General features: G+C 44.4%; 1 protein-coding gene across 2 annotated transcripts in view; it reads left to right on the top strand.

The window, feature by feature from the left end:
- Positions 1–27594, top strand: part of RASSF5 (Ras association domain family member 5) — a 111408-nt gene that overhangs the window by 42197 nt on the left and 41617 nt on the right. The window contains exon 1 of one of the 2 annotated variants that reach the window (XM_079979542.1): positions 25127–25864. The exons of the other annotated variant lie outside the window; for it this stretch is intronic. Within the exon in view, the coding sequence (XP_079835668.1) occupies positions 25745–25864 (120 nt within the window). The 5' untranslated portion in view covers positions 25127–25744. Of the gene's footprint in view, positions 1–25126; positions 25865–27594 lie in introns of those variants that run through there. 2 annotated transcript variants of the gene reach the window in all.

Below are 27594 nucleotides of genomic sequence, written 5' to 3'. Positions count from 1 at the left end.
GGTATCAATGGCTACCCAGGATAGAAGGCCTGGAAGGCTCTGCATACAGAAAAATAGCCCTGTAGGAGGATGGTCTGTGAGTTGAGTGCTACAGCAACTGAGATTATTTAAGTAAATCTGAAGTGAAATGAAACTCAAATGGATTTCCCCCCTCCAGCTTTGATACCAAACCATGTCCCTGACCAAAAGCCACTGAACAGAACCAGAACCAGTGGTGGTGAGTAACTAGGTAGGTCACAGAATTGTTGCGTGTAAAGAAGCCTGACCTAGATGCCTGAACTGAGCATGACTTCTCCCTCAGGAAATACTCATCTAAAGATGAATTCTCCCATGTTGACGTTGTTGCTTCAGAAATGTTCTGAACAGTCTGATTGGATTATGCTGGAGAAAGTGACAAACTGTAAACCCTGGGTGCTTGTGTTTGGGCGTCAGGTAAGCCATGGCTAATGGTTCACTGCAAATGTACAGATTATTCCTCCTCACTCGTGAGCGAGTGTACAGATTATTCCTCCTCACTCACATCAACCACATCCTTGACTTAATGTTATACATGAACTGGGGATTCTGTTTTGTTTCACTTGGCAAGCCGAAAACACACCTTGGTTTCAGATTGTACTTCATATGGAGCAAAACAAACCATAGTCCCTGGTTCGGATATCATGCTAAGTCAACCATGGTTTGTTGCTTCTGCTCACTAGCAGAGATAAGCAAAATGTGAGTTTCCTGCATGTGCCTGGTGAATCATTAACCACAGCTTAATGTGACATGTGAATGCCTTCTGTCTGTCAATCTCAGTATTGTCCACCCTGACTAGCAGTAACTTTTTCCAGATAACAGATAGAGGTCTACCAACTTAACCGTCTAGCTAGATATGCCAGGGGTGGAATCTGCGGCCTTCTGCATGTAGAAAACAGGTGCTCTATCATTGATCTATATGCTGCCCACTCTGATCCATACACACATTTTTCTCATTTACGCTCAAAAGTAAGCCTTCACTTATATAGTAATATCCCAGGGCTTGATTTTTTTAGACCTCTCATGCTGGTGCTGCTAGGATTTAACTTATTTTCCCCCCCAGTTCATGCTCCATAGCTGAGACTGTAAAAACACTACAAACATGCAGAGAGATGGGTTATAAAAAGTGACCTGTGGGTTAATTGTTTATTATATTTATATTATGCCTTTCCTCCAAGGAGCTCAAAATGACATACATTGTTCTCGTACATGTCAATTTATTCTCCTAACAACCCTCTGAGGGTTTTTCTTGGCTGAAAGACAGTGATTGACACAAGGTCACCCAGTGAACTTCATGGCAGAGTGAGTGGGGATTTGAGCCCCCTGGTCTTCTAGATCATATTCCAACGCCTTACCCACTAGGCTGCACTATATATGTCGGAGCCTCCATTTGTGAAAGTCATGTATGTGGCTTGTTCATAGAGCCAGATTTGTTGCCAGGTAGAGAGACTTGGAAGCTTGGCCTTATAAGGCCTCTTAAATCTTAAGAGATATAGACATGCTAAGTCACATTTTAACAATTTGCTTTCAGGCTCAGTCTCCTCATCCATAAAATGGGAACAGTGGTGACCTGCCTCCATAGAGAACAAGACAAATAAAGACTGTATAACATATTGTGCATTGAAAAGTCTCTGTGAGTGCTAGAGTGGAAGATACTGGCTTTGGATCTTGCAAACTTCTGCATGTGCTTTGGGGTCCAAGATGCTGAAATGGAATGAAAAATAGCCATGTGTTTGATGAGAAACTTATGGACATGATACTGCCTTGAAGGGGAACTATTTCCGTGGGAGAAAATGTTTCAATTGCATAAATTTTAGAGGCCCTGCACTCCTCAGTCAAGTTAGATGTTGACTCACCTTCTGACAGGCAGCTCTTATTTTTCGCTGTACACAGTAGCTAAATGTTTTACCCAGAAGCAGCACTTGGGGGAGCTGGAAGGCAAATGAATGTAGTTGTAGGCAGGTATAGCTTAATGAGGAAGGTATTGTACACTGACAAAGGTGTCTTGGCAGCACTGGGGAGCAAAGCAGACTTTTGTAAAACAGCTTTTGCAAAACCACAGAGAAATGTCACCTCACTAGTTTCTATTGCATGTACTGGCATTTGGAATTTTCCCATTTGATGTTGAGCAAACCTCAGAATGCATCATTGGAGTTCAGCTGTTTCTATAGTATGACTGCTTGAATCTTCCACTCGACTAGACAGCAGGTGGCTGACTTCCGGGTTGGCGCCATCGCCGAATGGCGGACTCCCTCCGAGCTCCGGAGGGAGCCTGCTCGGCAGGGGCTGGGTTCTACCGCGCCGGCGACGCGGGGACCCTCAAAAACCATGGGCGCTGAAACCCATGGGCATGGTGACTCGGCGGGCACCGTTTGCGCCCCCCAACCCGCGAAGGAGCCTTTTTAAAGGCTGCGGAGCGGGTGACGGGGGGGTGGTGGTGCTGTGAGTCCTCCGCTTCCCCTGCCGAGCGAAGCCGCATGCCATTCGACGGAGAGCGCTGACTTCTTCCATTGAAAATTTGGTCTTTAAAAGAATAACCCGTGAGTAATTGGAACTTGGATTAAAAAAGGGGAAAAATTCTATTTAAATTCGGAGCGAGCGGGGGAGGTGCAAAAAGGAAGTCAGCCTCCCCCCTGTTGTAGAGGAGCTAAAGCAAAGGATTTGACAACTAAGATCGAGTGCAACTTTTTTTTTGATAAAGTTATTAACTTCGCGATGGAAAATTATAAGACTGGGCTGGAGGAGAAAAGTGGAATGTGAATTAAAATGCAACCCCCCCCCCCGGAAACCCCGGGAGCGATCTGTAAGAGCGCCGGGAGAGGAGAAATAGAGGTTTTGACAGCTGTCAAAGGAGCTGTCAAAGCGGAAGAACAAAAAGAGAACTTTGTTACGAGGACTTTGCTGGTCACATTTGTTACAAATTGGATATAAATTGTTTAAAACAAGGAATAATAAGTTACTTTGACTGTTGGGTGTGATCGGGAAGGAAACTGAGTTACTATAATCCCTCTAGAGGAGCTGTGGGACACTACAAGTATTGCTGGCATCGAATTTGAATAGGACTTTTTATCGCCTGGGAAACTGCAGAAATGGAACACTATTTTGTCTACAGAGGTCTACACACTAAAGGAGACAATAGATTTATCTATTGAAGAATGGAAGGGACTTGACGTAATGTTTTGTTCCTGAATAACAAAGCCTCTGCAGAGGAATTAGGAGCTTTTTGGAATTAGAACATTTGTGCAGGAGAGCAGGGGGGGGGGAAGAGGAGGAGAGAGAACAACAAGAACAATAAGAATAACAAGAACTGGACAAAGTTGGAAGATAGACTCCTTCCAAGATTGGACATGTGAAACCAAAGATGACCAAAAGATGGCAAAGACTAATAAAAAGACGGCAAAGCGGACTGGTCAAGGACTCTGGTTTTAGATGTGGGAGCTCCAGGATGACAGTAGACATTGATGGACATTGGGAACGCAACCGGGAAAGGGGGGAGGGAAACTTGGAATCTAAAGGGTGTTAAATTACATTTTATTCTTTTTTTTTATCTTTCTTTTTATCTTAATCTGTATTGCATATTAAGGGACGCAGGTGGCGCTGTGGGTTAAAGCCTCAGCGCCTAGGACTTGCCGATCGAAAGGTCGGCGGTTCGAATCCCTGCGGCGGGGTGCGCTCCCGCTGCTCGGTCCCAGCGCCTGCCAACCTAGCAGTTCAAAAGCACCTCCGGGTGCAAGTAGATAAATAGGGACCGCTTACCAGCGGGAAGGTAAACGGTGTTTCCGTGTGCGGCTCTGGCTCGCCAGAGCAGCGATGTCACGCTGGCCACATGACCCGGAAGTGTCTCCGGACAGCGCTGGCCCCTGGCCTCTTAAGTGAGATGGGCGCACAACCCCAGAGTCTGTCAAGACTGGCCCGTACGGGCAGGGGTACCTTTACCTTTTACTATTGCATATTAAAGAGGGGAACTCGTGGAAGGGAACAGGTCGATTTTAGGGGATGGGAAAATATTTTTTTAAAATTGGGCCAATGATAATAATTTTAAAATTTGGGGTAAGAATTTGCTGAATCTATTTGAAAGAATTGGAATACAAGAGGGGGAGGGGAGGGGAAGTCCTGGAAAGATGCCAATGAAAATAAGGTTTTAAATTTGGATGTTTTTCTTTTTCTGTTATATTTGAAAATCTTTAATAAATATTAATAATAATAAAAAAAGATATGTCCAAACGCAAAGTTGTCAACATCTAAAAGATACTTAGCCTGTAATTGAAACCCCCTTTTTGCCAGGTCGGGGTGGGGGGTTAGGAATGGATTAGGCAGAGGCGTAGAAAGTACTCCTAGTGAGGTCTCCAGCGACGTTCTGGGGGTGGGTAGAGGGAAGGACTGAGGCAGACTGGGAGAGTCACTGGATCCTGATCCAGCCCCACTGTCATCCCTTGATGGTATCTGAAATGTTCTCAGCTTAATCACTTGACGAAATATACTCGGAGTCGAGAGCGGATTTCATGCTCTTTATTCAGCTCATAGTGGTGAGGAGGAATGGAAGTTCCCCCAGGATGTCTGCTTTATATACATTATTTACACAATGAGCCCCATGTGATTGGCTAATTCCGGGATTCTCCTGTAGGCCAATCAGGTTGTGGATTCACTTCCACCTGGAGCTGGATTGGGTGGCTTCTGTGGACCAATCAGACTGCTGCATTCTGAATCCTATTGTTCTAGGGCCCATCAGACTGCTGCATTTTGGATCCTATTCAACTCAGTACATAACACTTGATTTGCCTGCCCCCCTCCCCCCTCCTTCCACCCTGGCCAGCATAGGCAGTGGGGGCAGTGGGGGCTCTGCTCCTCCATCATGCTTCGCCACTTCCTGACCAGGGATTGGATTGTTCTGTCAGGGGCGGCCACTTGGTTTCAGTGTGTAAAGGTGCATTGCTGTATAAGTTGTTACTTCCTGCTAGTGTTTGAGAGGGACTTAATTATGAGGCAGGCTTATAACTAAAAAGCAGCCTGTAGAGCTAGAAATATCCTTCATTTTAGTTTCACCTGTGTCTTGCCAAATTCTATAAATTTGCACTTTTCTAAGAGAATCTTTGGCCTGCCATAGTTTCTGTTGAGGGTGTTTTAACTAATCCTCTGTTGGGTCGGTCAGATAATTTTTTTAAAAAACTTTATTTGATGTTTATGTTCTGGATAGAATGTGGATGGTGGTACTAAGGCTACGATTGATGGGCATGTTTAACTAATGGAATACTGGACAATACCGGGATGTTAAAATGTACTGTTTTAAGTCCCAATGGGATCAGAATGAGAAGGGCAAGCTGTAAGCTATGGAAGCAGTAGGAAGATCCATTTTCTTTCCTATTGTATTTATATCCTACCATGTCTTTCCTGCAAGGAACTCAAAGTGGTGTTCAGGATCCCCTACTTCCCCATTTTAGCATCAGAGCAACACTGAGAGGTACGTCAGGCTGAGAGAAGATGACTGTCCCAAGGTCATCCAGTGATCTTTATGGCCCAGATCCCACAGGCTCTGGTCCAGCACTCTATATCTACTCCATAATGTGCACTGGTTAATCCATATACACAAAGGGGGTAGTATCTTGTGTGCTATTTTCTTGCCTGAATGTTGCTGAAGATACAACTGAAAAAATGAAAGAATTATTTTTGGTTCCCCTGCTCCTCCCCACATTTTACTAATAGATCTGGCACATGGGAAGCTGACTCTGCTGCCTATCATATTGACATGTCCCGTCTCAATGCCTGCTGTACTCCTCCATGTCTGTCTTCCAGTCTGTATCCATCTGCTTTTTTTCATACTATGTACTGTAAGACTTGCCTGGGACAACAAGAACCATCTTGTGTGTTGGGCTGGTGCTTATTGCAGCAATACCTGACTGCCTTAAAGATCACAGGTAGGAGTGGGATTGAAAAACCAGGTGCAGTTGTGGCTTGGGAAGGAGCTTCCAGGACATGTAGTTGCCTTTTATAGGCAGGCAATGCCCTTCAGCTATGTGCATCTCATAATATTTTATTACCACTGTGCCAGTTAGGGATCTTTTTATCTGATCAAGCACGCAACGATTTGTGGAAAGCGGAGGGTTTGAAGAGAATTGAATCTGAAGCTGTGGGTGTTTGGAAGCAGAAACAGAAATCAGATCTGTACAATTTTTTACCTATGACTTGCTTGGGATTTTTAACCAGTGTGAGTCTCATATTTCACCTGATATATCCATTTGAGATACTGAGATTTCCAGGATAGATAAAAAATCTGTGCATACCTAATTTAAATTACAAACATTCACCTCATATACTGCTATGCCTGTCTCAATGTGATTCATATCAATCAAGGTAGTCGGACTTGACTTTTTAAAATTTAACATCCCCTTTAGGTATTTATATTTGACTGTGAGAGAGACAGACACAGGTAAAATTGGCAATAGATTTTGTTGTTGTTGAGTTTCTCTGTGTAGAGCCCATCCGGCAGAGTGGATGTCATTTGATAGTTGTCAGAACAGCTAATGACAATTATCTCCTTTAATCAAAAGTTCATTAATATGGTATCAGATTTATTCTACAAGTATGGCCAAGAGATTTACCGTATTTTTTGCCCTATAGGACGCACCGGCCCATAGGACGCACCTAGTTTTTTTGGGGGGAAATCAAGGAAAAATTTTTTATTTCCCCCCCAGGTTTGCGCAGCCATCCCCAAGCTAGAAGAGGGAGATGGAGCCTCCAGATCAGGTCGGGGAATAGCGGGCTGGCGGCGCTCTGCCTCCCCACTATCCCCCGAGCTTGTGGGGCTGGCAGTGGGGAGAAGCAAGATTGCTTCTCCCCCCCCCCCGCCAGCCTCCAGACCAGGTTGAGGAATAGCGGGGTGGCGGCGCTGCGCCTCCCCGCTGTCCCCCGAGCTTTGGGGCTGCAGGCTGCTGCCCGCAAGCCTTGCGAGCCCGCGGGACCTCCCGCCGGGCTTGCAAGACTTGCGGATAGCTTCCTGAAGCCTGGAGAGCGAGAGGGGTCGGTGCGCACCGACCCCTCTCGCTCTCCAGGCTTCAGCGAAAGCCTGCATTCACCCCATAGGACGCACACACATTTCCCCTTCATTTTTGGAGGGGGGAAAGTGTGTCCTATAGGGTGAAAAATATGGTAGGTAAAGTGCATACCTTGGAGTAAGTCCCATTGAATTCTATGGGGCTTACTTCTGAGTAGACACATATAGGATTGCAGTGAAGCTCCTGAATGGGCAGCCTGCTGACTCCACTTCTATTTCTAAGTCATCAAATATGGCTGCAAAATGATTTATGATTCCCCTCAGACAGTCAGTTCTCCTCAGGATGACGAGAATATCCATTAAAAGTACATTATCATTCTGCTGACACAGCAAGATCAAATATTAAGCACTGAGTTGGTGTGTCAGGATGTGCCTGAGATCACAATACAGATTTCAGAACATCTGTATTATTGACTGTACCTAAAGCAATATCATGAACTACCGGTATGTTGTCACTTCAGAACATTGGTTGCAGCTGTAAAAAATTGACTTAAGTGTATTGTAATCTTTGCTACTACTAAGAAAAATTCTCTTCAACAATAATAAGCTGATAGCAGAAGGCTAAATTTGTGGTACCTGTTACAGATGTATCTGAAGAAGTGTGCATGCACACGAAAGCTCATACCAAGAACTAACTTAGTTGGTCTTTAAGGTGCTACTAGAAGGAATTTTTTTATTTTGTTTTGTGGTACCTTTCAACTGAATGCTATTTGAGCTTCAACTGCTGATAGGTTGGTTTTTTAAAAAACTGTACCGTTTTGGTGATTTTAACTGACTCATTGGCCAAGGTAATGAGTGTCACTTTCTGTCATGGCTTTTGCTGTCAGTAAGAATTACACCAGGGGACGCAGGTGGCGCTGTGGGTTAAAGCCTCAGCGCCTAGGGCTTGCCGATCGAAAGGTCGGCAGGTTCGAATCCCTGCGGCGGGGTGCGCTCCCGCTGCTCGGTCCCAGCGCCTGCCAACCTAGCAGTTCGAAAGCACCTCCGGGTGCAAGTAGATAAATAGGGACCGCTTACCAGCGGGAAGGTAAACGGCGTTTCCGTGTGCGGCTCTGGCTCGCCAGAGCAGCGATGTCACGCTGGCCACGTGACCCGGAAGTGTCTCCGGACAGCGCTGGCCCCTGGCCTCTTAAGTGAGATGGGCGCACAACCCCAGAGTCTGTCAAGACTGGCCCGTACGGGCAGGGGTACCTTTACCTTTAAGAATTACACCAGTAATTTCTATTAAGTCACTTCAGTCAGCTAATCTATTTACAGCCTGTTCGCAGGTCCTTATGTGATCAGTGAAAACAGTTGGTCCTGGCAAGTATTAACCTCTCTCAGTTTTAACCTGATAACTGCCATTTGTCCAGATTTTAATTTGTCTGAATTAATTTGAAGATGTATTTTAATTGATGCCTGTTTTTATGTATACTGTGTTAGCCACACTGAGCCCGGCTCCGGCCAGGGAGGGTGGGGTACAAATAAAATTTATTATTATTAATTAATCGTACATGTTTACCTTGCCTTCTTTTGAAGACTGGGGCAAGTGATGTATGAAAACTATAAAATGAAGTTGTTGTTTTTTTTTTAAAAAAAAAGTTTAAATGGCTCAACCACCCAGGCATTATACATCAGACTGAGTCAAGTGGTGCTCCATCACTTCTGGAAGATGCTGTAATGATGCCAGAATTTCCAGAATATTATTAGCCTAGAGAAGAGTCACCAAGAATGCACATCATTCAGCACCTTCAAGCTCACTACTCAGCACTTCCATGAAGCGGCTTCTCTCTGATAACCAACAGTGGTCAAAGTCAGGGCTGGTAAACATATGCCTCTCCAGATGTTGTTGGACTCCAACACCCATAACTCCTAGCCAGCAATACCCATTGGTGAGGGATTATGGGAACTGTTGTCCCATCAACAGGTCCACAGGTCCTTCATCCCTGGCCTATGTAATGGGGTGCATCTGCTACAGTCAATCAGGAGGGCAAAATGGGAAAGGACCCCTATATGTAAGGTCTGTCATTGCCAGAAGGCAAGCAAAGATGTGTAAGTTGACAATAGGTTGTGTGCATGCTCTTCTGTGTAGCAAGACCGAGGAAGATGGTGGCTCAGCGCTGGGCACTAAATCTGGTTGCTAGAGTCACTGATGTGAAATTCATAGCAGTCTACAGTTCACCATTAACAGCAGTCTGGAAAAACATATATGTACTGACAGTTTTCCTGCCCTAACATGACATTTCTTTCAGGTTATTTATCTCCTGTAATTTTGCCTTAATTTTTCAGCAGTAATGGTTTATGTCAAAATCCATTATATACTATTAAATTCATGGTTTTCTACAGTTTTTTTTCCACCTTGGACTCATTTTATGTAGATAGCTGGTGCAGCATAATCTCAGGGACACAGTAGTTGTGAATTGGTGTGTGTGTGTGTGTGGATGGATGGATGGGAGGAAGGCAGGGAGGGTAGGAGGAAGGAAGGAAGGAAGGAAGGAAGGAAGGAAGGAAGGAAGGAAGGAAGGAAGGAGAGAGAGGGGGGATCACAGCTAAAGACCTGACACATGGCCATCTAACCTTTGTTTAAAGAACCTCCAATGAAGGACAGTCCACCACTTTCTAAGGACGACCATTCCACTGTCAAACAACCCTTACTATTCCTATTAGTCAAAATCTCATTCTTGTAATTTGATTCCATTGGTTTAGGTCCTACCTTCCTGAGCAGCTGAAAAGAAGCTTGGTTCATCTTCCCTGTGACAGCCCTTCAGATATATGATGGTTACCATGTCATCTCTGTCTTCTAAACATAACCAACTTGCTCAACCATTCCTCTTAAGGTTTGGTTTCCAGGCCCTTGCTCATTTTGGTCACCCTCCTTTGCACATGTTCCAGCTTGTTAATATCTTTTGTAAACTGTGGTGCCCACAATGGAATAACAGTAGGGAGACTTTCCTTGATATGGACACTCTACTTCTATTGATGCAGTCTAGAATAACCTTAGCCTTTTTTGCAGCTGTTGTGTGTGTGTTTGTGTGTGTGTGGACTTGCGTGCACGCGCACGCGCACACGCACACACACACAAACACACACACACACACACACACACACACACTTATGCATACCCCAATATACGTTTTTGCCCTGAATCTTTCCAAAGGGTTTAATAATTATTTTTTGTTTAATTACTGAAGTGTCACAAATTGTTCTACTGATTTTTCAACACTACCTTCTTCTACCCATAGTGCGGAGGTGGTCAACCTGGCACCCTCAGATGTCCAGATGTCCATGAGGTCCCCTCCCATGCATCTCCCCTCTGCTTAAATTAGGCTTGAAAGAAACATCATGTTGTATCTGATAGAATAGGTTGTGGTTTGTGCTTGGTTGTGATTCATGTGTTTCTGCACAGTTTCTCTAGTCTTCTAATGCGCCCATGTGCCCCAAAAAGCTAGCAATCCCTGCCACAGGGTCTCAGCGGAGAGTGTACAGCCTGATGGAGTCTGATACTTCAGGTGCTTTGTGGATTTGTAAATTCTAATTCCATCTCAAATGAGGCTAAGAAAAGCTTCTCATATATTTTGAGCTCGCACTGTATTCTGCATTTTTGTTCAGTTCGAAAGTTCAGACCTGGCAATCATTCCGAAAAGCAAAGAGAGACTGTGCAAGAACCTAAATTTAGACATAACCAACTGCAAGCAATGGGGTTTTTTGTTTTGTTTTTTGCTTCCTATTCCTTTCCTCCCTCTCCAAAGCTATGCGTTAAAATAAAATTTTAAATAGAACTACCATTGAGACTAGAATTGTTTTGACAGCACAGGGGAGCTATATACATACATATGCAGAGATTCTGGTGTGTGTTCCTAGCATATCAGAGATTCTTCCCAAGCAGAATGTGTATTAAAACGGCCTGTTTCATCTTCAGGGTGACAAAACAGTCAATACATTATTGATGGTCCCAATAATAAAAACACAGGCAGTGAGGCATTCCCATTCATCATTTTGACACTTCCTTGATATGCTGCCTGGTCCAGCCCATGAGGGAGGAGCCTTCTTTGCCAAATGTACTCTAGGAAGGAGGAAATGCCAGCGGTTTCAACAAATGCAGAGAGTCCATTTCAGGGGGTGAATGGTGCAAATCAGGCTTTATCTCCTGTGATGGCTAGTTTAAGAGCTCTTGAGCAGCAAGACTGTGCCTTGTTTTCTGTTGTCCATTTTGCACCTGAAGCAGTGACCAATGCATCCTTGTCAGAAGAGATGAAACTTGCTCTCTCATATCTACTTATTGTTCTGATGTACAGCCTAATACTAGGCGGTGTTCTGTCCTTGATCAAAGACCTGAATAAATCAAGATTCATTTTCATTCAAACTCTCAGGGAGAATACTTTTATGGATTAACATTGTCCTATTATAAGCTTATGCCTTGCTTCCCAATTTTGTACAGCTGTCCAGTGATATAACATAGGAACTTGTTTGCAACTGATGATTACAGGGCATTAATTTCCTTGCCTTCCTATAAAAGAAAGTATGTTAGGCAACTCTGTTCTTATATAAAAGTATTATGTTCATCCCATGTTTCCAAGAGATATGAGAAGTTTGGGGGCACAACACACTTGTCTGGATTTGATTTGATTCCTTTGGAATGAGGTTACTGTGGGCTTGCAACATTCTGTAGTATTAGAATTTGTTCACAAATGTACAGTTTGAGCATAGGTCTGGTTTAAAGAGGCATACCCTAAACCAGAGTTCACCAACAGGGTGCAGACAGCCAAACTCACTCCCCCCCCCCAAGTTATTTAGGAGAGAGGCAGGGGCAGGGGCAGGAGACAGGTCAGTAATAACTCACAGAGTGTTGGTGAAGTTAACTCTTAATTCAAAGAAACAAACAGCTCAGGAGGCCAAGCCTAGAGAGCACAGGAGGTCTTCCCGGTAGCTCTTGCCCCAATAAGGCAGTTAGGAGGACTGGAGGTTCTGGCCTTCCCACACCTCCCGAAGTCTCCTTCTCCCCCAGTTCATTCCCAAGCAATCTGAGGCTTCTTTGTCTTGTCTGTCTTTTCTCCACCCTTTTCATACCTCTCCAGATTCTGTTAGACCAGGAGGAAGGGGAGCTAGTCATGACAAGGGGGGAGGCAGCTTGGCTTCTTCACCAGCCTGACCCATTGCTGCCTCTTGCCCCCTCCTCCCCCCCCCAGCCGCCTCTTCTGCCTCTGATTTTGAACTGTCACAGCCTCTTCCTGCTCACTAAACCCTGTTACCTCTTCAGCTTCCGGCACCACCACCTTCCAGTCTGTTCCCTTTTCTCCCCTTGACCACTCATTGTCATCCCACCATCAACCCCCTGGCTCTGAGCCATCTTCCCTTGGGAGTTCCCTTGGGGATTCTCCAGCTGGTGCCTCCCACCACCCCTCTGCATCCAGCCAGTCCATGACAGACAGCTGGATCTTCCTTCCCATGCTTCCTTTTAGTTTTTCTATGTCTCACTCTTACCTGAACTATAGTCTGTCTTTTATATTCTCTTCCATAGACTTAAATTCCTTGGTCCTTAATTGGGTGTGGTAGAAGGCATGCCCACTTTCAGGTATTTCCTAGCCATTTAGAAGAATTAAGCTACTGAGAGCAATCATCCCATCTGGGGTAGGACTACTGGGTTTCCCCATATTGTAGTTTGGGTGCTCCAGTGTGTAATATCACGGTAAATGTAAGTGCTGTCAGGAAAGTCAGCTGGAGTTTCCACAGCAAATGAGTAACAGCTGTGTGTTTACTGTACTTCTATAACTGATTGATTGCCTGGAAAGGCCCTTGTGGCCCCAACTCAGTCTAATCATTTCAACTGAAAACAGATTTAGTCCCACTGATGCCAACTGGAGTAAATCAGTGAGAGATTGTGCCACATTGTCGGCTTTGCCAGCACAAGAGGATCTGATGCTGAAGAGCTGTTAGAAAACCAGCACTTGAAATATGAGCAAAATTATGTGTCCTAAGGGTGAGCTGACAGGCCTTGCTCGGGAGTTCCCCTCAACACACAAAGACTTTATGCATGGACATGTGGGGGTGGCATGCAGGCCCCACCCTCCAGCGTTCCTTGGTGTGTAGGCTTCAGAGGCAGCTCCCAAATGTGGAGATCAGCAGAATACACTTGGAAACCCTCTTCAGACATTTGCACTAAGCATGCATACGTCTGAAGAGGAGCTCATATCCAGGAATGTTGGAGGCAGGCCTTGTGTGCAGGCCTCCTGTCTTCCTCTACATATAAAGCCTCCACATTTTCTGACAAACACTTCAACAAAGCTGCAGGCATATTAAAGTTTGGTGAAAGGGATTTTGAATACCCGTATGCAGCATCCTGAGGCATTTGTTCTGAGGGTAGAGAATGTGTTCAAACCACTTCCACTTGTGATAATACTGTATGTTTCTCTTCAAAGCTTCTTTTGAGCCTGGTTTCACGTGTTCATAAAAACATAAGAAGAGAATGTTAGATCAGGCCAATGGCTCTTCTAAACCAACATTCTGTTCTTACAGTGTCCACCCAAATGTCTATGGGGAATCTGCAAACAAGCCCATAACACAGGAGGCCTCTTCCTTATGGTAGTTTCCAGCAACTGGTATTCAGAAACAGTACTCTGACTATGGAAGCAGAGCATAGCCATTTTAGCTGGTAGCCATCAATAGCCCTTTCCTTCATAAATTTGTCCAGTCCTTTTAAAAAACCATCTCTAAGTTGGTAGCCATCACTGCCTTGTACTTTTTTAAAATCTGTCCTGAATCTTCCAGCATTTTATGAGGGTGATATAGATTTTTACACAGTTGTAATTGTCTGATTTAGGACTCTCTTTAATCTGTATTGCTGGATAGTGGTGTGTTCTGCCTACCAGCTGAAGTATGAAAAAGGTTTTTCGCAGAGGTGTTTTTGCAGTTGTCCCAAGGTAGTAGAGCAGTAGAAGTGATGGTTGGTAATGTAAATAACTTGGAGCACATGTTCATTCAGAGGAAGCTGAATGCCAAAAAAAGAAAATTCCTCGATCATTCAGCTGCTGTGAACCATATTGATTTCAGAGGGCTTAAGCATATTTAACCCAATGTTGGATTGTGGCCCAGGCCTATGGACATATTCTGTGCTATGTCTACTCATCTCTCAAACTGAAAAGTTGATTTATTTTAGCAGCTCTGAAACTTGAACCCTGCTTTTGAACTGTTGTTTGCAGCTTTCATGCTTATTGGTGCCTGGGACTTTCTTTTACAGTATGTAGCTATTTGATCTCATGGATGGCATGCATGCACTACTTAAAATTTACCATCTAAAGAGGGTAACCATAATCCATCCTTCAGAAACAAAGGCTTTCACTGGTGCCCCTAGGCTGGTGCCTCAGACTCTGAGCTTTCATTAAAACAAACAAGCAAACCCTAATTCTCTAGCCCTCCTAGAAAGAAAGTGTAGGGGGCAAAACTGTGCATGTACCTTCTAAGTGATTTCTGTGAAATGAGAGTGTGGTGTGGCTACCTTCTATATATTTTCTGGTACTGAGGAATGCTCCCTATTGCTACTAGAAGGTGGCAGCATCAGTGTACGTAAAATCAGGATTGTGCAATCTCCACAATCAGGACCAGCGGGACATCAATGACTTCCTATGGAAAACGCAAGGTTGTTGCTGGTGGCTGTCTCTCTAATTTTGTTGTGCTACATTCCCCATGGCAACCATTTGACGTTATGCCATCCCCCTGCTGCTCTACAACTACTTTGTGACTTGCACCCTCAGTACTCTCTCAAAATCCGAAATGTGCCCACCGGTTTACTTGCTGTATGGAGTGATAATCATAGCTGGAATTGGGAAGGGTTGTTTTGCCTTCTGCAGTATTATGTGGCTCTTAACAGCTTGGCTCTCTTGCTGTGAGTATTTGGATATTTCATATTGCTCAGGAGTGCTGAACCTGTGGCCCTTTAGATGCTTTTGGGTGGCAGCTCTCATGACCCTTGGCCAGCTTGGGCAGTGAAGAGGGATGGTGGAAGATATGGACCAGCAAAGTCTGATGGGCCCCAGGTTCCCCGCCCCTGCTATAGTTGTTGCTTCATCCTCATGGCTTGTAGTTGGGATACACTATCCCATAAGATGGTTGGTGTACATGTGGCTCTAGTGCACTAACCATACTGTCTTTGTGAAGCACTGCAATTGGGCTAACATGCCCTTTCTAATATCCCACCATGACATGAATTGTGTAGCCTTTTGCAAGTTGTAGAGGTCATTGATGTTCATACACTCTTGCCAAAATATGATGTCTTTGAAAGCTGTCACCTTTTAAAGCATTTTGTCTGCCATTTTTCTCATGTTTTTGTTGCAATTAAAATTTAAAGATGGATTAGCTACAACCTTGATATACTTTCATGGAGAAAAAATGTTAGTCATGTTCCAGCACTGTTTCATAGATTTACCAACCTGGATGTTTGGAAATGAAAGCAAAGTAACACATTTTAAACCTTAATTTAGTTTTGAGTTAGCTTCTCATGGTGTATTCCCATTACAGCACTGTCTTCAAATGGCCTTTGCCAAATTCTGCACAGCTGTTCTGACAGAAATGTGTGCTTCACACAGCTCATCTTACAAAATGGAGCTGCTTGCATTCAAGAAAACTTGTGTGTGAGAGAAAGGCAGGCAGTGCACATTAAACATGTTGGCATATTCAGATTTTCTAATTGTGGGAAGCATACACTTCTGAAATGGTGAATTGTTATCTAAAATTATCTGGGTCTACACTGTGAGAGTTTTAAGGCAGTCAGGTGTTTTGTCCATTAAAAATGACTTCCTGAAACATCTGTCTCTTGTCCAGTATCCAGTCATATAGGTAGGTCATTCTTGGCCCAATTAACTGTGGAGTTGATCTGCATATGTATTCCTGCTTACCTGGAGGAAGCTTTGGAGGCCACAGTCTGAAGCAGAAGACCTTTATGTAGAAGAGAGGGTTTTTGTTTTGTTTTTACTCATTCCTCTCTGTTGATGTTTATCCTTAAAATCATCTGCCATGAAAGCTGCTTCCTGGCCTACTCCATCCCCTGCTTTCACATTTTGGACAGGGACAATTTTAAGTAAGGTGAAGAAATCTATTCATATTTTCCACATCAGACTGCAGCCTGTTCAGTTGCATTTTGGAAAGAAGGAAGGAAGGAAGGAAGGAAGGAAGGAAGGAAGGAAAGAAAGAAAGAAAGAAAGAAAGAAAGAAAGAAAGAAAGAAAGATGTTGGGTAGGGGAAACTAGCTTTTGGAACAGGAACATTTTAAACAGATTCAATAGGTGAGAGCAGAACTGTCCCTGAGAAGGCCATATTTCTTTTTGCCCATAGCCTAACCTTAGACAATGAGTGGGGTTTGGATCTCCAGTGACTCTGTTCAAAGGCTGGTAAGGGAGATGAACTTCCTTGAGGGATTTTTATTTTTTAAATAATGTGCCTTGAAGTGAACGGGGAGCCAGCTTAACTGTTTTAGAACTGGCATAATATGCTCGCTTTGGCTTTTTCCGGTAATTAACAGATCAGATGCACTTTGAGCTAATTAACGTTTCAGAGAAGCTTTCAAAGGCAACAAACCCCACAAAGGGCATATTCACTTGTCAAGCCTAGAGGTAACCAAAGCGTATATCAAGAAGCTTACCCTGAAAAGGGCACTTTGGCTTGCAGCCACCTCTTGGGAATCCTGGAGCAATCCTGAGTCCTACACCAGGCCCTTCAAGACTTGCATGCATGGGATTCCTTGACTGAAAGCATCCCCAAGTCAAGATTGTGATGGTCAGGAAAATGGTTTGGCCAGAGGCTTTCTCCAACATGTGCTAGCTTGGGCCATTCTGGGAAATAGTGACATAGGGGTGTTTTAAAATGGGTGATTCCCCCATGTACATATTGAGATGATAAAGCTCCTGTCCCGACTCTTTGGTTTGATTTTTTTTCCTTGCTCTGTAGGGGGCTACAAGAGCATAGCATCTCCAAATGCTAGTTTGGGAGGAAAGAGTGGCTGTGCCCAGAGTGGCTGGGGGAACCCAGCCAGATGGGTGGGGTATAAACAAAATAATAATAATTTGCACATGCTTTCGCTTACTCTGCACCCAGTGCACTCCCACTGCTGGTTTGGGAAGCAGAGTGCATGCAGATAATCCATCTCTATCTTGTTGTTACTTATGAAATATTGCATCTTCAATCCAAATTGAGATAGAACGGCACAGCTGTGTTTTAAGCTGGTAATCATTACCATACACAGCCGGTGTTTCTAACCCCTTCTCAGGGTCTGGTAGATGGGTTAAGTTTGAAAAAATGAGGGACAGGTCTGAAAAAAATCCAGTCTAGCCCCACTTGCTCCACTGTCCTAAGGCAAATGCATGTGGGGTGGAGGGAGGAATAGGGGGGGAAGCTGGTTATTGTCATCCCTCTCCTTCCTGTCAAACTTGGCAGGTCTTTATTTAGCTTTATATGCACACAGCAGATTTTAAAGCTACCAGGGCATCTTTACCTTGATCTGTAACCTTCCCAGCCTTACTCACACACCACTCTGTGTTCTGGCTACATGTGGTGGAGAGCAGGACCCCTTGCTGCCTCAGCTGATGGCGGTATGCATAGTTTAAAGGCCTGCATTTGTACAGTCCATGCATATAGGTCTGATCCACACAGTCAGTCACATCTGAATATTGCTCATATTGCATCTTGACTTTGCCAAAGTGAGAAGCTTAATTTGGATCATGGACCTTCATCCTCTACTTCAGTAGCTATGACTCATACCATTCTCCTACATTGACATTTGCATTTAGCTAGAAATATGTTTTATTTAATTGCTAAATGCCCATGCTTTCATGTTCTGGCTTGAATAAAAGTCTTTACTTTAGATATTTTTAACTTCTAGCTTGGGTCATTTTGAAACACCTACACTCACCTGCTTGCTGTTCTGGTCTTAAGATGTGGAGTTATAAAGTGATTTCTCAGGAGGCTTGGAAAGGTGACCAACTCTGACTAATTTGGAAAGGACGTGGGCTGTCAAACTTCAGTTAATGTGCCACATACACCTGATCAGCATCTTCAGTTTTCTCCTGGGTGTAGCAAACTAATAGAAGGTGGCGGTGATTGAAGTGCCAGCATTAAAATGGATGACCCTAATCTGATTTTGATCTGTAGAAAGTCACTCCAAGGCTGCGATTGAATGGGGGAAAGTGGAAACCTTGCTTGGACAAGGTGGGGCCTCTGTCAGCAACGACGACTAATCCTGCAGCAGTGGATGGCATTATCACCTGGTAGCAGCTATTATAGCAGGTTGCCTCAGTGTCAGTGATGGGAAGCAGGGCCCATTCCATCAGCTCTGCTGACAGACTATCTCCACTGGGCTCCTGCTCCTGAATTTCTTCCCCTTCCACTCTTCCCTCCCCATCACTTTTCCCTCTTGTGTCATGTCTTTCAGATTGGGAGCCAGCAAATAGGGACCGTCTTGTTTTCGTTAATGGTATGTAAGCCACTCTGGGAGCTTTTTGCTGAAGAGCAAGTTAAAGATATAAATAAATAAAACATATCATAAATATAAAGCTTGTTTTGAAGAAATAAAGTGCAGCACCAGAGTAATGTCATTGTTTTAGTGTTGCTGAGCTGACAAAGTGGTTGGGACATCCCATCCAAAGCAAGCACTTGTAAATGCAGGAGTGGCAGGTTGGGATTGCTAGCTAGAAATAATAACAACAATGCAAATTGTGTATGGGAGAAGTGGATGTTTTGCAGCTGATGAGTTTCTGTTGATGCAAGGCTGAGAACATGAGAAACCAGGCTGCTCCAAGGATGATGACAAGCTCGTGCAAGCTTGCAAGCTGTGCCATTCTTGTCAACTTGAGCATTCTAGAAATCTCTACATAAAGTTTTGCTTAAATACTGTGTATGTCCTTATCTGGTCATCTAATAACTTATTTAAGTTTTTTTAAAAAAACAACAATACAAGCTTCCTCTTTTGAAAAAGAAACTCTATAGAAGTTCCTTGCATCTACACCAGTGATATTTTACTGTCATAGCACGTTCCAGCTTCACACCTAGCCCAGTTTTGTAGATAAAAGTCTGCAGTTAATAATGTAAGAAGTGGATCAGGTCATGGCTCCATCTATCTACTCAAGTATCCTGCCGCCTACAGTGCTCAGCTAACTGCTTCCAGAAAGCCCACAAGCAGGGGGCATAAAGTCAGCAGCCTTCTTCCATTGTCCCCAGGTATTCAGAGGTACACTGACCCAGAACAAGGACAGTTTCTTTAGCTATCATAGCCTTTGATATACCTCACTTCAGTCAATTATGTTTAATCCCCATAAAAAACTACATGACACACTTTTCAGGCATTACGTTCCCTATGAGTACAATCATATCGACCATGAGAGCAGCTGGCCCAACTCCTGGCATTGCATCGCCAGTGACCTAGCTCTGCTACCATCCTCGTTTTGAAAGTCTGGGAATCTGTTCTGTGTGCAGAGACTCCCCACACATTTGACAACCCTGCCAACATATGAGCCAACACCTAGGGGTTGTGGGGGCTTCAGCCCCCACAGTAAAATATTTCAGGGGGTTGGGCCCCCACAAAGTTGATGGGCATTCCCATTCAAATGGTGTGTGCGCACTGCGTCATGTGATCAGTTATGTGGGGCAGGGCTAACCTGAGCCCTCACAATGTTTTATTCAAGTTGGAACCCCTGCCTGCCCATGTGGGATTGCAGTCAGGGGAATGCCCAAATAGGGGTCGATTCCATAGTCCTCTCCACATCTTGGGGCAGTGATTTACATGTATTAGTTATGCATTTTATTTGTATGTTTATTAAATTTTATATTCCACATTTTCTTCCAAGGAGTTCAAGGCGATGTACATGGTTCTCCCCTCTCTTTTATCTTCACAACAACCCTTTGAGTTAGGTTAGGCTGAGAAATAGTGACTGACCCAAGGTCACACAATGAGCTTCATGAGGCTGATTCAAACCCTGGCCTCCCAAGTCAAAGTCCAGCACTCTAACCATTACACCACACTGGCTCTTATTATATATGGAGAAGAACTTTATTCTGTTTATCCCAAATCTACTGCTATTCAGTTAACAAACACCAGGACAGCTTAAAATATTGAAAACAGGAAGTATACTACCTCCAGAATCAGTGGCAGCATGGCCACTGGCGGAGGAACGGGGATGCGGAGGGAGCAGACTGCCCCCGGTACCACTATTCCGGTAGGGTGCCATCGCGGTGGCCCCCCTCCCCAGATACACACCACCACCCCCCAAGCGCCGGGTGCCACACCCCCACAGGCAGTGTGCCATGCCCCTAGAACGCAGGTCACGTCCCTGCAGGCAGCATGCCATGCCCTCATGATGCACGCCATGCCCGCGCCGGCTCTCCACCCCCGCGTAGCGGAGCATGCAGCTTCGCCACTGAGCATGGCTCTGAATACCTGGTCCTGGGAAACAAACATCATGCCCTGCTTGCAGGCTTCCCATAGGTATCTATTTGGCCATTGTCAGAAACGGGATGCTGAACTAGATAGGCTTTGACCCTTACCCAGCAGGGCTTTCCTTATGTTCTTAGATGTAGCTTCAATTCAGCTTACAATACAAAATGGAAAAACTGAAAGATAGAAATATGAAAGATAAACTAATTATACAATCTGAGGCAGGGGAGATCAACTTGTAAAACCAAGCAAAATCTGATAAGCAACGAAGGCAACAAGAGTCACAAACATTACTAACAGCTAACAATATGGAAGGACATGATGGGTTTTGCCTGGCACCTAGAGATTGCAGGGAAGGCAACCCAGCAGATACATCTTTTTTTGAGGGGGGGGGGCGTTCTATGGCTTGGGCACTGCTATTGAAAAGGATCGAAGTCTAACTTCTGAAGGTGGCACCGCTCAAAGAAAGGCCTCTGAAGAAGCTTCAACCTGTATGCTGGTTTATTTGGGAAAATATGGCTGTTTGTAGATTCTTGGACCCCAAGGCAGTTAAACTTCACTACTTAATGGAGTAGTCCAAATATAGCAATACCATAGATTTAGTTTAATGGCCTCATGATACTGGTCATTGCATTTTTACCCTATTCCACATGTCTTTTTTAAAAGAAGCTGCGCAGTATAAACTAAGACTTTTTAATTGAGCTGTCAACCATCAATTCAGTATTTATTTCCTGTATAGCCACTGCTATCCCATCAATGTGTACAAGACTTACTGACTTTTTTTGCCCTGGTGTGTCTTGCTTTAGTACACAGGTTCTTGTTGGTTGTCAAAGTATAACCATAATATTGCAAGATGCTGAAGAACCTTTTTACACCTGCTCTCTGAGCAAGAAGGATTAGCCGTGAAGTGGTGGCCAGTGGAGGCTGGTGACCATTAGGACTAATAGGGTGGAAGGCAGGGAGACCAACAGCAGGTGGTGCCAGAGGCAACAGCAAGTGAAGCTGGAGACAATGATAGGTAGAGCTAACTCATTCTGGTTTTGTCCCCATCCTCCTCCCTGTTGAGTTCTACATGGGCAACAGTGAGCTTGAGGAGGAAGAGCAGGCTGGCATCCAGTGTCACCCACTGGGCTGGTTGCAAATAAGGAGGCAGGCAGATGGGGGCTGGTTGGAGGCAGGCTGAGTTTGGTGGGACAGTTCTCCATTTCCCTATTGCACCAGCCTCCACTTGTGGTAACTGTGTAGATCCTATAGAAGACTTTGTGTTAAGACTCCTTAGATTTTCAAAACGGCTTTTGAAAATGAGATTATATTTCATAAACACTGTAAGCATAATTTCTTAGGGAAGTTAAAGAATGGGAGAGAGTGCTTTTAGTTTCTCCTTTAGAGTGCATCCAAGCACTAAGTTCAGGATACTGGGACCCACCTGGCATGAAGGTGGAGGGGGTGGGCATGGGTAGCTCCATGGCAGCAAATCTGGGAGCTGTATTTGGCTCTCCTTAAACAGGAGTGGGGATGCGGGTTGTGCTGTGGGTTAAATCACAGAGCCTAGGACTTGCCGATCAGAAGGTTGGCAGTTCGAATCCGCCCGACGGGGTGAGCTCCCGTTGCTCGGTCCCTGCTCCTGCCAACCTAGCAGTTCGAAAGCACGTCAAAGTGCAAGTAGATAAATAGGTACCACTCTGGCGGGAAGGTAAACGGTGTTTCTGTGCGCTGCTCTGGTTCGCCAGAAGCGGCTTAGTCATGCTGGCCACATGACTCGTAAGCTGTACGCTGGCTCCCTCGGCCAGTAAAGCGAGATGAGCGCAGCAACCCCAGAGTTGTCAGCGACTGGACCTAATGGTCAGGGGTCCCTTTACCTTTACCTTTAAACAGGAGTGAGAAGTGGCAGCTAACCCTGCTGCACTGGGAGACTTATCTTTCCCTTTGACAGACTTCCGGGTTGGCGCCATCGCCGAATGGCGGACTCCCTCCGAGCTCCGGAGGGAGCCTGCTCGGCAGGGGCTGGGTTCTACCGCGCCGGCGACGCGGGGATCCTCAAAAACCATGGGCGCTGAAACCCATGGGCATGGTGACTCGGCGGGCACCGTTTGCGCCCCCCCGACCCGGGAAGGAACCTTTTTAAAGGCTGCGGAGCGGGTGACAGGGGGGGGGTGCTGTGAGTCCTCCGCTTCCCCTGCCGAGCGAAGCCGCATGCCATTCGACGGAGAGCGCTGACTTCTTCCATTGAAAATTTGGTCTTTAAAAGAATAACCCGTGAGTAATTGGAACTTGGATTAAAAAAAATTCTATTTAAATTCGGAGCGAGCGGGGGAGGTGCAAAAAGGAAGTCAGCCTCCCCCCTGTTGTAGAGGAGCTAAAGCAAAGGATTTGACAACTAAGATCGAGTGTAACCTTTTTTTGATAAAGTTATTAACTTCGCGATGGAAAATTATAAGACTGGGCTGGAGGAGAAAAGTGGAATGTGAATTAAAATGCAACCCCCCCCCGGAATCCCCGGGAGCGATCTGAAAGAGCGCCGGGAGAGGAGAAATAGAGGTTTTGACAGCTGTCAAAGGAGCTGTCAAAGCGGAAGAACAAAAAGAGAACTTTGTTACGAGGACTTTGCTGGTCACATTTGTTACAAATTGGATATAAATTGTTTAAAACAAGGAATAATAAGTTACTTTGACTGTTGGGTGTGATCGGGAAGGAAACTGAGTTACTATAATCCCTCTAGAGGAGCTGTGGGACACTACAAGTATTGTTGGCATCGAATTTGAATAGGACTTTTTATCGCCTGGGAAACTGCAGAAATGGAACACTATTTTGTCTACAGAGGTCTACACACTAAAGGAGACAATAGATTTATCTATTGAAGAATGGAAGGGACTTGACGTAATGTTTTGTTCCTGAATAACAAAGCCTCTGCAGAGGAATTAGAAGCTTTTTGGAATTAGAACATTTGTGCAGGAGAGCAGGGGGGAAAAAAAAAGAGGAGGAGAGAGAACAACAAGAACAATAAGAATAACAAGAACTGGACAAAGTTGGAAGATAGACTCCTTCCAAGATTGGACATGTGAAACCAAAGATGACCAAAAGATGGCAAAGACTAATAAAAAGACGGCAAAGCGGACTGGTGAAGGACTATGGTTTAGATGTGGGAGCTCCAGGATGACAGTAGACATTGATGGACATTGGGAACGCAACCGGGAAAGGGGGAGGGAAATTTGGAATCCAAAGGGTGTTAAATTATATTTTATTCTTTTTTTTATCTTTCTGTTTATCTTAATCTGTATTGCATATTAAAGACGGGAACTCGTGGAAGGGAACAGGTCGATTTTAGGGGATGGGAAAATATTTTTTTTAAAATTGGGCCAATGATAATAATTTTAAAATTTGGGGTAAGAATTTGTTGAATCTATTTGAAAGAATTGGAATACAAGAGGGGGAGGGGAGGGGAAGTCCTGGAAAGATGCCAATGAAAATAAGGTTTTAAATTTGGATGTTTTTCTTTTTCTGTTATATTTGAAAACCTTTAATAAATATTATATAAAAAAAAATCTTTCCCTTTGACAGCATTATTAGGTGTTGGGTGTGGAAGCAAACAAGTGGGAAAGGAGGAGCATGGCAGGTTGTGCGGAGGGAGTGTGCTTATGTGTGGAGAGTGACCGCAGACACATTTTAAAATGCTGTTTTTGCAAAGGAAGGCGCATGCTGAACTTATGGTAACTGGACAGGTGGCCTGTGGAGAATTTGGGGGTGGGGGTGGGCAGCGGCGTAGGCTTTTGTTTCAAAGCACATGCCAGTATTCTTGGAGACAGTTAACCTGGTGGCTCAGATGCTGAAGGAAGGAAGGTAGTTGAGAGCAGGACTTCAGCCTAACCTTGAGAAATCAAAGGCAGTAAAATATTCTGGGCTTTCTGACTTATGCTCAAAAGAACTGTGCTTCAAGTGCCTCTAACAGAGCAATAGGTGACAAATGGAAAAGTCTAACCTGATGAATGGCGATTGCTAAGGTTATGATCAAAACTGCCATTTCTTTTTGTGCCAGCTATGCTGAAAAATCATCCTGACTGTTCTAAAATTAGCTGCAGAACACAAGAGGCACTGGCTGGTTCCTTCACTGGTGTGTTGCTAGGGGAATCTATCCATCTCTCTCTCATTTTGCACCAATCCAACTGGTTAGTTTTCAGGGCTGGGACTGAGTGTAGAAGCACCATCATGAGAGGTGGCATATTGTGTCTCTAGAGATTAGTATTTTGTTTTTAAACCTCCAATAGATGTGTAACTTCTACTTTTAAAAGTGAATGGGAGGTGCTGTTTGTAGACTTCTAAGTAGCCTTGCTCTGCATCACCACACCCCATGACCATTCCTAAGCTTTTACCACTGTAAGGTTTGTTTGTTTTTACCAAAACTAGTTAAAACAGTTTCTGGGCAAAGATGAAATGGATGACGTTGGTTTTGGACAGCTTTCGTGCAAGATAAGGAATGCATTAAATTACCAAAGGATATGCACCTGGAGAGCAGTGCATTGGAGGTTGGTTAAGTGATATATTTTTAATCAGCTGCTCTCATCTCTGTCCCTACCTTTTGTGAATGTTGTTATGGACACGGAGGAGCTAGGAGCAGGCTGTCTCCTCCCCTGATGGTGTAACTCGACTTCTCTCTCTCTGTGTGTGTGTGTGTGTGTGTGTCTCAAACGGTGCCAATCAAAATCAGCTGAGGTACTGACAGCCTCCCGGTTAAGAACCCGCTGCAGAAACTGCGTGAGAAATCTTGCAAGAGGAAGTGGCTCAACTCTGCTCGACAGAAAGCAAGCAGGAAGGGGTGGGGGAGAAGGAGAGAGGTGATGCCGTTCTCGCAACCAGCCTCCGTGGGCTGCAGGCAGGAGAATCAAGCCACGGATGGGGAATGAGTTTGTGAGCAGCAGCCGCCACCACCAGCAGAGAAGCCCCTTGGGGTCTGGCACCACCCTCTCCACTTCTGGCAATGCTTAGTCCGAGAAGGGAGGTTGGTGGCTGAAGAGAGGAGAGGTGATCCCCAGCAAGGCTCGTTTCTCCCTTAAAGGAGACGTCACCGGGTTTGCTCAGCAGAGGAAAACTGTTGCAAAGCATGGCAAGTGGGAGCTGGAGAGGCTGAAGCCGTGCTTGCTTGCTTGCTGCTGCTGCTGCTGCTGCTGTGATTGCCTGGAACTGGATTGGGAAACAGCGCTGCTGCCGCAGTGAGCGGAGAATCCGATGGTTACCTGGCTCTCTGGCTCACTGGAGGGCTTCACGTGCGCCCAGGACCCGGGATCCCCTCTCGGATGACGGTCGACAACAGCATGAGCAGTGGCTACTGTAGTTTGGATGAAGACTTGGAGGACTGTTTTTTCACAGCCAGGACCACCTTATTTAGGAGCGCTCAGAGCAAATTTGCCGCAAAGGTAACGAGCTGTATGGCAATTCTGTAGCAAACCCCCCCCCCCTTAAGAATCTGTATGCAAAACCCATTTCTAGCTATCAGCATTTAATGATATTCTAGAGGCATTCGTTCATTTGCAGTGCATGGGTAGCCTTGCTCAGTTGCAATGGCTTGAAAGCTTATCTTTATGTCATTTCCGTCTTTCAAACTCTGATCTCTTCATAGTCGCCCAAGTGCTTGACTTTGACACCTGTTAGCTCTGACATTCAGGGAACAGCAGTCTCACAGAGACCCTGTAGTTGTCCTTCACATGTAATATTTCTGAACATCTACCTTCTCAAAGGGTGTGTGAGATCGGTTGCTAAACTGAATGAATGACATTGAACTGTATCGTCAGCGCATTAAGTCTAGTGAGACTGTGCCTGTGTTTTGCTTAATTAAAAAAATGCATTATTGCTTGGAAGATTTTTATCCTGGTGTGGATATAATGAGTCAGAGACTGTTGGCTAACTTGCATATACATGTAATTATGATTCTCAGAGCTGATGGGCATATTCCATTGCTCCATATAGTCATATAAACCTAATATGAGGGAAAATTTGTCTGCTGCTCTGGTTTTACATGGGTTTTAGAATTATGAGGCTACAACAAAATAAAATGAATTAAGCTGATCTTGCCCTTTTTGCTTCTACCATGCAATGTATTTGCAGTGACTGTAATGACTAAATGAAGGCTTAGCAGGGTGGATTCAGTTTAAATCATGGAGATTTAAAATTGCCACAAAAAGAGCAATATAAATCCAGCTTCCCGTGTTGTAATCTGCATATTTCCTGAACGTATGCAGCAGCAAATTAGTATGTGTGACAGTTAAAACACAGTGGTTTTTTACACATGTACGAGGAAAAGGGGACAGTTGTGAAATTAATGGGTTTCTTTGCACACATGCATTGAGCGAGATCACTTACTCTGAGGATTAAGTGCTCAGAACTTTCCAGAAGTAATGGCTTATAGTTACTGGGTAGAACAGTGAAAGTAAATGCTGAAGCTGTTTAGCTGGTAGTCATAAATATTCATAATTTTGAGAAATGAACACTTTGCAGAACTCAAGCTTTTTTGTTGCGGGGGGGGGGGGACTAGGAGAAAAGCAAAAAAAGAAAGAAAGAAAAAGTCCCAAGAAGGTGGGTTTTGGGATGATTCATGATTGTGTCTTTTGGGTCCTAGCACCTGTGTCAGTCACTGGGCCCTGTGGGAAGATCACAAGAAGCTTTTGTTGTGTCTCTAATGCTCAATCTCAAAAGTTAAAACTTTTTTCCCTGCCACTCCTAATGCTTTTATATAAAATATTAATGAACATGTTGATGGAGAACCACCCATTTCTCTTTAAAAGACTAGTCTGGTAAATGTCAGCATATTTCTATTAAATTTAGGTTTCATTTTAGAGCTGGATACTTTTGAACAGAAAAAATACCATAGCTGAAACAAAACAATGTTCTATATATATATACACACTTAACATTTTATCTTTTAAGTATCACCTCTTCTTCTTCTTCTTCTTCTTCTTCTTCTTCTTCTTCATTGAATTTATATACCGCCCTATACCCAGAGGTCTCTCAGTGGTTCACATAAACAGATTACAGTATATAAAATTAAAATAAAAGCAGTAACCTAATAATACCCCCCTCCAAAGAGCCACATTTTAAAAGAGTATGGGGATGTAAATCGGATCACCCAAAGGCCTGGTTGAAAAGGAAC

Source organism: Podarcis cretensis (genome assembly GCF_951804945.1).
Source record: "Podarcis cretensis genome assembly, chromosome: 6".
In the NCBI taxonomy this organism is placed as follows: domain Eukaryota; kingdom Metazoa; phylum Chordata; class Lepidosauria; order Squamata; family Lacertidae; genus Podarcis; species Podarcis cretensis.
Note: the sequence above shows the minus strand (reverse complement) of the source record. Positions and strands in the feature narration are given on the sequence as shown.